Here is a 12,257-nt window from a genome sequence, read left to right on the forward strand (position 1 = left end):
GTTATTTCAAAGGGTTGACATTTAGCGAACGTGAATGGAAGAATTTGAGTGATCCGTACTGCAAGTAGACACTGTAAGTATCATTTTAAGGCAGTTTGAGTGTCTTTAGAAGAATTCTTATAAGCAGTTTGAGCTTTGAACTCTTAAAAAAAGTGCTGAATTATTTAAAAAAAAAAAATCACAATAACAATTAAAAAACAATAACCTTACTAATTTGATTTAAAAAAAAAGCAACGTTGTAAAGTCCACATTTATGTTTTTGGCTTGTACATCAGAATCATTATTAGGAAGTACCGCTACGTCTACGCTTCTGAACAAACACAGTTCTGCCCCCTAGTGTATGATGTAACACATAAATTCCAAATGTATAGAAGTGGGCTCACTTACTATGGATGGCAACGTTACGCGGTTATTTCGAAATAATTTTCCCGCCACTTAGAATAAAGTGTACTGCAGACACGTAAGATCACTTCGCACATTTTTATAGCTTACAGCACATTAATATTTAAATTGCTTAATATTAAACTGCTATTGTGTTGTTTTAAGAGAACATCTCTATTTGCAACACGTTGATGATAATTTTACAATTGACTAGCTAACCTGTGACTAATCTTAAGGATTGTTCTTTTCATAACTCTTGTGTCAGATTTTAAACGATGACACCAATTGTAGTACATGGGCAAGAAATGCGTTTCGTGTGTGATCGTAAATTATACTTGAGACAATGTTTTTGTAACAGATGTGTAAACGACAGGCTGTGGAAACTTTAGCACATCATCATTAACGTTTCTGCTTTTAATGCTTTACCACTTAAGAACTTTTGTTGCATCTCATTTGCAGGTGTACTAAAACTTAAAGTGTTAAAAACTGCCATTCAACTCCTCTGGGGCAGAATTGTTAATCATTTATACCTAAAGTGTCACTGAACCTTTTCTTTTCCTCTGAACTTTAGTGTCTGGAAGCAGTTGACAAATTTTGCAAATGCTCCACATTCAATTACATCTTACATTTTAAAATGTTTGATAAATTGGGAAGCAAAATTCAACTTGAAAGTCACTAACTATAACATAAAAATGGTTATAGTCCCTGGATTATTGGAATGAACGGGTCTCGTAGAAGTACTTGGAGCCAAGAATGTGACCATTTTGAATTTTAGAAAATTTCTTGCACAGATGGGTAACAAGTATAAGTAACTAAGAATTTTCTCAAAATGGAAAAAAAAGATTATTTCCCATAAATGTTGCCAAACCAATTAAAGTGGCAACCACAATTTGTTCTCCGCACAGAAATTCAAGTCTTTCGGTGTCCTTTTCAGGTGTGATTTAAAAAAAAAAAAAAAAAAAAAAAAAAGCATTCATTTATTAATCTCGTCTTCTAATCGTAAGAAGTAACTGTAAAAATCCTAAAATAAATCCACAGGTTAGATATACCCACACACAGAACATAAAGGAAACACTCTCCAGTGAGCAATACAAAGTATTTCATTTGATGGAATAAATTTGAAAAGAAAGAACTGCAATAGTTTTAACTTGCGAAGCTACTTGAGTTACACAGCACATAAATGTACCATACACCAACACCTGAGTGTCTCGACAGTGACTTATAAATTGCCAAGTATTTTTTTTTATCTGCATTAGATAAATTATAAGTCTGCAAAACGACTAAGAAGATCCTGCCAGCTCTAATTGTCATTCAGTCCAGTACATCTACCATATAATATGTGCTTGTGTGTGTGTGTGTGTGTATATATATATATATATATATGATCTTTTAAAGCACAAAATACTGATTTTACATTAACAACAAAGGTTGAAGTCAGTATGAGTTTAAATATGACCATTTCTCCTCAACCTTTATGTTAAATAACATTATCTTTCAAGTCATTATTGCTATAAAAGTTGGTTTTGTTTTCTCAGAAATGCGTTCCTCACATTCAAATCATTCTCAACTGGAAACAACGAAAATGAGTGTTTGGAAGCTATCTTTGACAGTTAGAATTAGCATTTATAGATTAAAAGGTCCAAGCACTTAAAGCTCATTAAAGCCTGTAAAGCTGGAAATCTTTCTGTGAATATTTTAAATGGGTGTCATTCATTGTTCCTCATCTTTTCTATAGTGGAGACAGAAGACACTGCGGAGAAGATTTCAATTTGTGAAGAAAAAGAAGACAGCTCTGTAAGTTCCTTTTTTTTTTTTTTTTTTTTTTTTTTTTGACCTGATTGCGTTTGTCATGTGCTTTTTGATTGGCAAATTTAAGTTTCAACAGAATATTTACATTTAGATCCAGTTCAACTAGGTTTGCTTTAAGTAGAGTTTGTCCACGTTTTATGACTGACGTTCACTTTTAGTTCTAAGAGGCTAGCAAAAAACAGCTGTGAAAATGAATTAACAAAGGGGAAGTTTGGGACGATAAATTTCATTGTAGGATACACACAACAATTTCATGCGGCTACACGCAATTTTTGGGGATGTTGCCTGTATTGCCTCCTGTAGGCATTTAATAAAAAAGCCATATTTACCTATATACTTAATTTTGCCAAATCTTATAGATTTTCATTGTGCTGAAAACCTGATAGAACAAGACCAATACCAAACCACAGTTACTTGTTGCTGAATAGTGGACAACTGAAAATGACCATAGTTTGAACTGTTGCTTTAACAGTTATTGGATGCTAATGTGTTGTTCATCTGTTGCTCATGTAATTGGTTAGTCTGGTAATTGATGAAGTGGATCATATTTTTCATATAGTAATATTTGCTTACAGACCTGTGTTGTGTTGTTTTACTCCTAATTTGTGTGAACATCAAAGCTGTTGCGTGAATAGATTGCATACGTAACTGATTGATGTGACTTTAGGTGCAACTCTAGACTCATTTTACTCCTGGTGGTCAGTTGAGGAAATGCTTTTCGCAAATTGCTGGAAGACCTATTCAGCCCATATTTCATTGTGCTAATTACTTTAAAACCCACACAATTTTTTTTTTTAAAGCACTACAAAAAAGTACCACAGCCATTAAAGCTTGGGACCAACACAACATTGTCTTGGGTTTCATTGTAAACGTATCAAGAGTTACAAAGTTCAGTTGCGAACCCTATCGAATTTAAATTCGCATTCAGTACATCGCTATGCCATTTTATTACAGTTCACTTACTATTTGTATCCTTTTTAATCAATTCCGCGTTCATAGGAACACTTAACTCTCAAAAAACAAAATACACCTGCACAGTGATCGCTAGCGCAGCTGAAAGCTAGCTACGTATGTTGCTTGACTGGCATAATTGTAATCTAGTTTAGGATACCTGGTTTTAACTGCTGGACATTGCACTGTGGGCTTACAATTCTTCCTTCTTTTTTTTATCCTATCAAGACCCCATTCAACTGGATATTGCTGAAGTGGAGACTACGTTGTTTAACGTGAAGATGGCAAGTTATTTGGCGGTTAGCCAAATTTTGACAAGATGAAACCTTTTTCTGATTGGACTTTGACATTTGGATTTTTATTTTTTTTTTATTTTTTACCTACAACATGGACTCTGGAACACCTTTGCTGGCTATGTAGTGGACTCGTTGAAAAGTTAACATTTGATTTTGGAAAGTCAGCCTTTTGTACATTTGATATTCAAATGTTGTTTTAAATAAAGTATGTGACCTCGTATATTTTTTCCTGGCTTTGTTTCATTAGCAGAGAAATATCAAGGGCACATTTGCAGAAAAAATTTGACAACGTTGAAGTACCTAAAGTCGGAAGTTCGTTTTTGTATTTGTGAATACATACAAAATATCACATTACTTTTCATTGGCTTTGTGTCAATAATTATCAAGGTATGGCCATAGAAATTGAGCTTCAGACTCGAGTTGGAATTTATCAAGTTGATTTATAAGATAAAAGAGAAAGGAGTGATTAAAATTCCCCTTTTTCCATTTAATTAGCCCCACTGGTGAAGCTTAACTAACCCTAAAACACCTGAAAATACACTTCACTTGAAAGCTTTCTGGTCAGAGCCCAAATGGTTTCCAAAGGCTCTCTAAAATGGCTACTGGTCGTCCTTCTTCCTGCCTGCGCAGGAAGTGATGTAATTGGTGCAAAATATATACTTTTACAGCCTCTCAGTATTGTTACCTTTTATCAAAGGGCAAGAAAGGTTTCACTTTGAGGCTTGTGTCCTGGGGCAGAAAATGTATGTAAGTTCATATAAACGAATTTTAAAAACATAATAAAAGGGGAGGGACTTAAACATCACCTGAGTGTGGGGTAAATGGAAATAACGTCAATCAAAGGCAAAGCTTTCAGAGCAGGGAAGGAGCTCTAGATGGCGGCTGAGCCTTGGGAAGGGTGCCATGGGCTTTCGTTAGATCGTTTCTTTTGCCTGTTTTTCGTCCGAGACTGCTCGATTTTTGATGAAATTTTGAGGGCAACGATCGTGCGCTCGTGTTTTTAACGAAAATCTACGCGATTTGTGCCGTTTTAGTGCTGTTTTTTCGAGCCGTAGGAGCCGTCTGCTCCGGCGAAGTGCTCGTCGTTGTTTTCCATACTGGTCTCTGGCAGCCATGGCGCGCCTCCATTTTTAGTGTGCTGCTGCCTCTCCTCTGTCGCTCTCTCAGTAGATGAAGAATGCAAGGGGCCTACGAGCTTTATAGAAACAAGGCTGTTTTTGTAATTTATTAAGTAATTATCTTTACATCTTTATTTTTATTCGAGTCGGAGGCATATTTAAAGTGTTATAGGGCGAACGAGATTCTAATAGTTCATTTATGGACTAGCACCTTTCTCCACGTTGAATTGACATGTTTACACTGTGTCAAGCTTAATTTACTGTTTTTCTTCATGTTTAAATATTATTTTTCTACCGCTTCGTCTGATGACGCAGTTAGAATTAACGGCATGCGGCTCGATCTGTGAACTATATTGAAAGACATTCAAAGGCATTTAACTTATTGTGAGAGCACCTGTCGTTTTTGTGAGGTCTATTTAACCCAGCGATGTAAATAATGATCCTTACTTTCTTCGATTTGTTGCTTTTTTTCCCCTGCTCGTGTCGCACCGCCGAGGCTTTAGCTGCCACCTGAGCAAAAGCAATCTTGTGGGACTTGTATGATAGTTCATGCTTCCTCTTAACTTTTTGGCAGTAAATACCAGGACAAAAGCAACATCCATTCAGATTTTCAGGATACAACAATGATGAAGAGTAAAAGTAAAAAACAAGAGGATGAAGGATCGACTCAAAGCAATGCATCAAGGTATGAGCCTTATACTTTTTACCTTTTTTTCGTTTCTGCTTTGATTGTTTACGTTGTCAAGCATGGTTGATCACCTGTGTTAGATATGCGACGTGGTTTTGAAGACGTGCACTAGTGTCTTGAATGACCTTGCTATTGTTTAATAGCCACACCCTGATTTTTTTTTTTCCCCCCTTACCATTTCTTACACTCAATACTGAGGTTTCAGGCCTGTGTTATGGATCTTTGCCCACAAGATGCATGTGTTAGACCACTGGGAAAGCCTTTCCTCCTGTATTATTCTGCAAAAAAACTTGTCACAGATGTCTTAATGTCCGTTCGCTATAATGTTATATGACCTTGTCTTGGAGTTAGTACTGCATTGCACCATTTTTTTTTTTTTTTTAACTAACGTTGTTGATTTTGGGGTTTTGATTTATTTCTGAAATGGTGCACTGATTTGTCATTGGACACTAATATATACAGTGTTACAACTATTTTATATGTAACATACTTTACCAGACAGTTTCTGGACCTTGCAAGTGCCCACAACTCTCACTTTATGTCAGTCTCTACTTATTTTTATTTTATTCTGTATTTACATTTTTGGCCAAATATTTTAAAGTTTTACCACATCTACCTTTTAATACTGGATTATTTCTGTTTATTAAAAAGCCATTAAAGCTCAGTGGTTGTAAACAGTTTTTGTGTTGTTTTTTGTGTTTTGTTTTGTTTACAGCTGCTAAAAGTAAAAAAAGAGGTTATGTCAGTGTTCACATCCTTACATTATGTTACAGAATTTTAACATGTTTTTAAGGTGTTATTTTTACTTTCCTGCAAGAGCATTTTCAATTCGAAACTTTTTTCTCTTATCCTCATGTCCACTACATTTAAATGATTATGGGGCTCATTTTATTTTGGGTATATGGATGTAAATGTATTTTTTGAACATGTATATTTTGAATGTTTGAAGCTAAACAGTGGTAATTTTTACTTAAATCTAGCTTTTATTTGTATTTCCTGCTAGGTTGATTGTAAAGGCCTCTGGCCTGGAGTCTGAATACTTTAACACAGTGGCATTTTCTTGCCCTATTGTCCACTTTTATTATTGTGTTTTGTTGATGTCTGCAAGGCCCTGTGGTCCTCAGGTACACCAAATCTTCGTATCAAAATCAGTGGAAACATCTGTTGATCAATAAAGATGTCATCAAATAATCTTGCATGGTTTGAGGATAATGCTGGGGTGACTAGCTGCTCTTTTTCTTCAGGATCTGTTTGTTCTCAGTGCATAAATGCTGTTTTCTAACAGTATAAGAATAACTGCCATGTTAAAGCAAATACTGCGACCTGACCTCAATAGACTGTTTAAAAAAAAAAGACACATCAGTTTGCAAGCACCCTCACAGCATTACACTGGCTGTACACTGCAGTTAGGTTACATCACACTTGTAGTCTCTGTGTGTGATCCTGTGGCAGCCATTTTAGTATTTTCCTCTAGTGTGACTGAAACGTGTCCTCTGCAGGGTTGACAGCCTGACTTTGTTAGACAGAGAGCTGAGCACTATGAGCATTCAAACAAAGCAACCAAAATAACAACATGAGGGAAATCTATCCGGTTTGTGTAATTAAATGACATGAAAGTAGTATTTACATACTCTCCTGAGTCACAAAATGGCCCTTGCTTTGTGTACCCAGCTTGCTCACTTACCAGTATTAAAACTCAGCTCAGAACTACACAGAGGAGGAACAGGAAGACCTCAGATGCTAGGGAGACTGCTTGGAGGGCTGTGATAGGCTAGGTGGCCACCTAGCAACACGCCAGCCAGTAATAATTCGAGGACGTCTCTATGACCCGCCCACTCCTGACCTCACTTAAAGCGGAAGAAGCCATCTACTTCCGAGTTTGGTCTTTGAAGGAGCGCAACATGTGTATGCTGTAATAGCGTACTTTCAACCATTTTAATTTATTTTTGCCTTTAGCATAATTCCCATCGTCTAAAAAAGGGCACGAGATGGTTATTATAAGCACTTTCTCCATTTTCAAAATAAAAGTAATGATGCTCATTAGACGTAATGACACCAAATGTTTTTAATGAAAACATTTATGGGACACGATGCCGTTTTCATGGTTTAAAATGTGATCCATTGTAAAAGGCAGTGATTGCTTGAGATTTATGCCCAGCCATGCTGGGCTCTGGTGACGCCTTGTGTCCAAAAAGATAACTGCACACAGAAATCTATCCACTGATAACCCCTGTTTACTGAAACTTCCGGCCAAAACCTATATGTTTACGCACAAGGCTAGTTCATTTGCATCAAAGTTGAAAGCGTCAGAAAAAATATTAATCTGATGAGATGTTTAAAATTCTTATTGCTTTATGCATTAGTTTCATCTCCTTTTGGCTAACGAAATGTCTCTTCTTTTTTATTTTTATTTCATTGAATCCTTATACGTCTTCAGGCCTCTATAAAACTTTCATACAACATAGAAGAACGTAGCTTTATTAAACTGCTCACAGCCCAAGCTTCCCTTAAAACGTTTTAAACTGAAGAAATGTGCACTTGTGGTCAGAGCTTATAGTTTAGGATTTTTTGTAAACCATTTAAATGACTTTCCACAGTAATTTTGCTTGTTTCAGTTTAGCTTTGATTTGTTTCAGTTTTAGTTTCTCTTTTATTGTATGAAGGACCCATGCCACAGGAAAAAACAAGTAAGTGCATTACAATAAAAACTGACAACTTTCTGGAAGCAGTTGACTTTAAGTCTTGTAGACTTCCAAAGTATCAAAGCCTCATCAGCAATATCATGATAACATATTCTTACCAGATTAACTAGTAGTGGTAGTATTTTTGTTAGTTTCCCAACTATATTGACCTTCCTTGTGACCATTCATGTGGTTTTAAGGGATTGAGTTAAAAGATTAGGAGTGAGTGATCAATAAACACTGAACAGTGACCATTCTTACAGATGGCTGCGGTGCTTCTGTAAATTCTTTGGTTGTTTTTAATCTTTTCTACGGATGAAATTCACCTATTTATTGCATTTTCTAATTATATATTTCTTGTGGTAATTCATAGCTTTGCATTATGCCACAAGCATTTAGAGGATGGCAGAGTGGAAAAGACTGATCCTGCTAAATGTGTTTGACCCAGTTTTAATGTATTTTAGTTGTGAAACCAGGTCTGTTCACTGCAGGCCTGTTTAAAATGCCTGTAAGAGGATTTATGAGCCTTGGAGAGAAAGAGGTTATTATAAGATGGTTAGCTGAGTAAGGAACATGGAGCATGATGTAATGAGGCTTCTGCTTCCTCTCGGCCAAGTCACGAATTACTGATGCCATCCAGCTTTTGCAGTTTCGCTGTGCCCTTCATGTGGGGGTGTGCTCTGAAATTTAAGACTTTCTTTTTTTATTTACATAAATATTTATTCTTTTTATTGCTGCCACCGACAACTCCTGTTACTGCCATGATGCTGCACATAGCTCTTTGAGCAATAGCCCATCATTGACGGCAAAGTCAAATGAACATATTCTTTTTCCTGTAGCATTTCGGCTTCAGAGGAATCCAACCGCTCTGCGTCGGAGTCGGGAAGTCAGTCAGAGAGCGAACATGGCAGTGAAAGGAGGAGATCGCACAACTCCGAGTCAAACAGCTCCTCAGAGTCAGAGAGTCACTCAGAGTCAGAGAGCGAATCTGCAGAGTCCAAGTCACAGCAAACCGCAGCAGAGGTCAAAGACAAGCCAGTTAGAAAGAAGGAGCGCCTGGCTGATGTGAAGAAGGTAAAGGCCATCGGAGACGTTCTGTGTTCAACCAGATTGTACTTCCTGCCCTCTCGCAGTGGTGATGGAAATGACTTAATTCATGAGCGTGGTAATCTGATCATGAAGGTGTGACATGCAGCAAACTTGGGCTTTAGCTCTTTGCAGTAAAAGCTTTTCTTTATCCAGACTGTCCTTCTATCTGTGTCAGGCTCTTGCTGTGTCCTAGGTCATCGTGATTATGCAATGTTCTCACATTACTCTCCCACAGACGTGATACAGACACTCAGCCATAAAGATTATTTGAATTTTAGGTGGAGCTGGATAAAGGCTATTCTTTAATGATATAAATCCTTGATAAAGGCAATAAAAGGTTACAGTAACAATAAAGAGTCAACAGAACAATTGATGTTCTGAAAAATCCCAGTTAATGTTTAACTCGTGAGCGAAGATTTGCTGCTTTTCTTTTCTCAGCTAATCGTAAACTGAATATATGTGTACACTCGTCGTTCGTCTGACAGAACTATGCATTTTGACGTGTCACAGTGGCTTGTGGATGGTTTGCAGCAATGACGAAATGAGCTGAGGCAAAAATCGACACACTCATCGTTACTTTCAGCCCTGTAGTGCAAGCTTACAACAGCAGAGTAGAAAAGACGACATGTTACATTTACAAAAAGAAATACAGAAAACCCCGTGGCTTTTTTTTATAGCATCTGATTGTTTTCTTTCGAAGATGTGGGAAGAACATCCAGATGTGTACGGTGTCCGGCGGTCCAATCGGAGCAGGCAGGAGCCAGCTCGATTAAACATTGGAGCTGGGGTAAGCAGATGTGAATGAGCAGTACTGGTTTGCAGTTATCTGCATTGACATCAGCTGCTATAAACAAGCCATGCACGCCATCTAGTGGATGTTTTGTAGTGTTGGTCTGTTTGACACTTATTCTCTCTGCCAAGGTGGTTATTTTTGGTAGCATTTGCGTGCGTGTTTGCCTGTAGCTTTAAAGATTGCAATGAATTCTGATAAAATTTTATAGAGGTACAAAAGTGGCGTCATGTTAGCGGTACATACAGATTTGCCTTACAGCCACCAAGATCTTTAAGGTCAATTTAACCCTTTATTACCCAAGTTGCATGCAGGCCTAATGAAGTTATGTGGTCATTTTGGCTCATCTTTCAGGCAGCATTTGAATTACCTCTCTAGCCCAGAATGATTGAAAACTTACGGTAATCTGAAGAATGCTTGATAAGATCCATGGTTGAGTTGGGTCTTTTGGGTATTGTTGCCCAGCTGGGCAGGCGGACACCCAAGTTTGTGAATGCGACAACTCGAGAACAAGACAATGTTGGATTTTAAAATTCAAAATACAACAGGACGACCTGCTAAAAATCTTGGACGAGTTTGAATTTTAGTGACCTTGAACTTGAGGACAAAGTTGAAAATCTTGTGAATTTCATAACTCAAGAACGAAGAAAAATTCATACCACACACCTATCAGCTAGTAGGCTGATGGGTAGCACTAGCACAGCAGTGTGTGAATGCCTTGTGTTAGCGTGACACACCTGAATATCCCTGTAAAACCCGTCTTTCTGAAACCGTCCGTTCCCAATTTTCTCTCATTCCAATCAAAATGATTATGTCATATAGGCATATAGGATATGTTTTATGGGGATTGTAAATGTCATGTTGCTGTGGACCTTTGACCTCTTCTTTAAGGTCAAATAAGGTGAAACTTGCATAAAATGTCTTATCTTTAAAACTACGCTTAAAATTCTGCTGCCTTTGTTTGTATTGGCAACGTTTATGAAGTGATTCTGATAAATGAGGATTCTAAATATCACATTTCAAATTTTCATTTGACCTGTGATTTCACGTTTACATTTCACATCTGCTTTTCTTTCAAGTTGACCCCAGAATGCTTTATTTCTTCAAAGAAAGTATTGTTAAGGGAGGGAGAGAATAAGCTGCCTTGGTGGAGGGTTTGCGCTGTCGGGTGCTTCTTGTTATTGAAATGTTTTTCTGCTGGCTGTTCTTGCAGGGCAGCAGTGAGTCTGAGAGCGAAAGCCCCAAAAGGAAAACCTCCCGGGCTAAGAAAAAGGAGTAAGTATAGAGACTGTCAATACCTTATTGAGGACTATAATCTCACCATTATTTCATTTATTTATAATTTGTCAGTACAGCACAATATTGTTTTCAATATTTTTGAATTTTCATGACACGTGCACTGAACTCAACCCATGTTTTTAGAGTTCATGTCAGTTTGTGTCATTCTGCTGCCAGCCTGTGTTCATATTGTGAACCTTATCATTTAAAGCTTATTTTAAAATGGGTATCTGTTTGTCTCAGAATGGGCTCAGTTAGCTTTAGCCAGCCAGCCAGGTGCTGTTCGACATTAAAATCCAATTAGTGGCTTAACCCTGGTTTTAAAAAATTGGGCTGTGATGAACACCCTACGGCCATTATTTTTTCAATTAAAATCGGTAAAATGGCAAAGTCATGGGCGTGGAGGGTGAACTTGTGGCATTTCTTTGTTATAAGAAATATCTGGAAAGATGATGACTCAAATGATGAAGAGGAGGAGGAGGATGCTTCCGACAGTACAGACAGTGAGCAGGAAGAGAAAAAAGTTAGATCCAGACGACTTCCTGCTAGAAGGTAAGAGTGAAGTGAAGCCTGGCCATCAGACAGCTACCCACTGGGCATCTCTAAATCATTTCATATTGTGTGAGCGAGCTGATTGGTTTGACTTTTCTTTGGTTTGTGTAAAAACGTTTTAACACTCCAGCCTGATGAAACTGTGACATGTCCGAACATCTCATTTGTTTTTGCTCAAATTTGCTACAGCTGTGCTCTGTGTGAAATGCTATTGGCTGCTTCAAGCTTTTAGAATCACCTATGAAACAATCAGAAACCAAAAAAAAGTGTGACATGAACGAGCCAGGAATTTTGGTTTAGCGTGTCTAAGTGGATTTTGTCTTTCTTTCTTTTGTTTTTGTGTTTAACTCTGTTTTACAGGCCTCAGGGCAAATCGTCAACAGCCAAAAAGCAGCTCTCTCAGAAGGCGAAGAAGTCCCGGAAACAGGAGTCGTCGGCAGAAGAGGACGACGACAATGACGACGACGACGACGACGATGATGAGGAAGACACTCCAAAGAGGCAGACGCGACGAAGGGGTGCCACAAAAGTCAAAAGGTGAATTGCTGAACCTAAAGTTAAGGATATTTTCTTAAAAGTAATTTAGAGTTTTCACTATGACCAGTGTTATTAACCCTTTATGAG

At 37.6% G+C, this 12,257-nt stretch overlaps 1 protein-coding gene across 2 annotated transcripts in view; it reads left to right on the top strand.

Moving 5' to 3' along the window:
- Positions 1 to 12,257, top strand: part of chd2 (chromodomain helicase DNA binding protein 2) — a 29,321-nt gene that overhangs the window by 1,959 nt on the left and 15,105 nt on the right. Inside the window, exons 3-10 of one of the 2 annotated variants that reach the window (XM_026175997.1) lie at positions 13 to 73; positions 2,117 to 2,175; positions 3,370 to 5,240; positions 8,764 to 8,998; positions 9,714 to 9,800; positions 11,017 to 11,078; positions 11,517 to 11,633; positions 11,994 to 12,170. In XM_026175997.1, coding sequence (XP_026031782.1) covers positions 5,179 to 5,240; positions 8,764 to 8,998; positions 9,714 to 9,800; positions 11,017 to 11,078; positions 11,517 to 11,633; positions 11,994 to 12,170 — 740 coding nt within the window. In that variant the 5' untranslated portion in view covers positions 13 to 73; positions 2,117 to 2,175; positions 3,370 to 5,178. The remainder of the gene's footprint in view (positions 1 to 12; positions 74 to 2,116; positions 2,176 to 3,369; positions 5,241 to 8,763; positions 8,999 to 9,713; positions 9,801 to 11,016; positions 11,079 to 11,516; positions 11,634 to 11,993; positions 12,171 to 12,257) is intronic. The other variant, XM_026175998.1, reaches the window with a different exon arrangement.

This window comes from Astatotilapia calliptera, chromosome 7 (genome assembly GCF_900246225.1).
Source record: "Astatotilapia calliptera chromosome 7, fAstCal1.2, whole genome shotgun sequence".
Lineage (NCBI taxonomy): Eukaryota > Metazoa > Chordata > Actinopteri > Cichliformes > Cichlidae > Astatotilapia > Astatotilapia calliptera.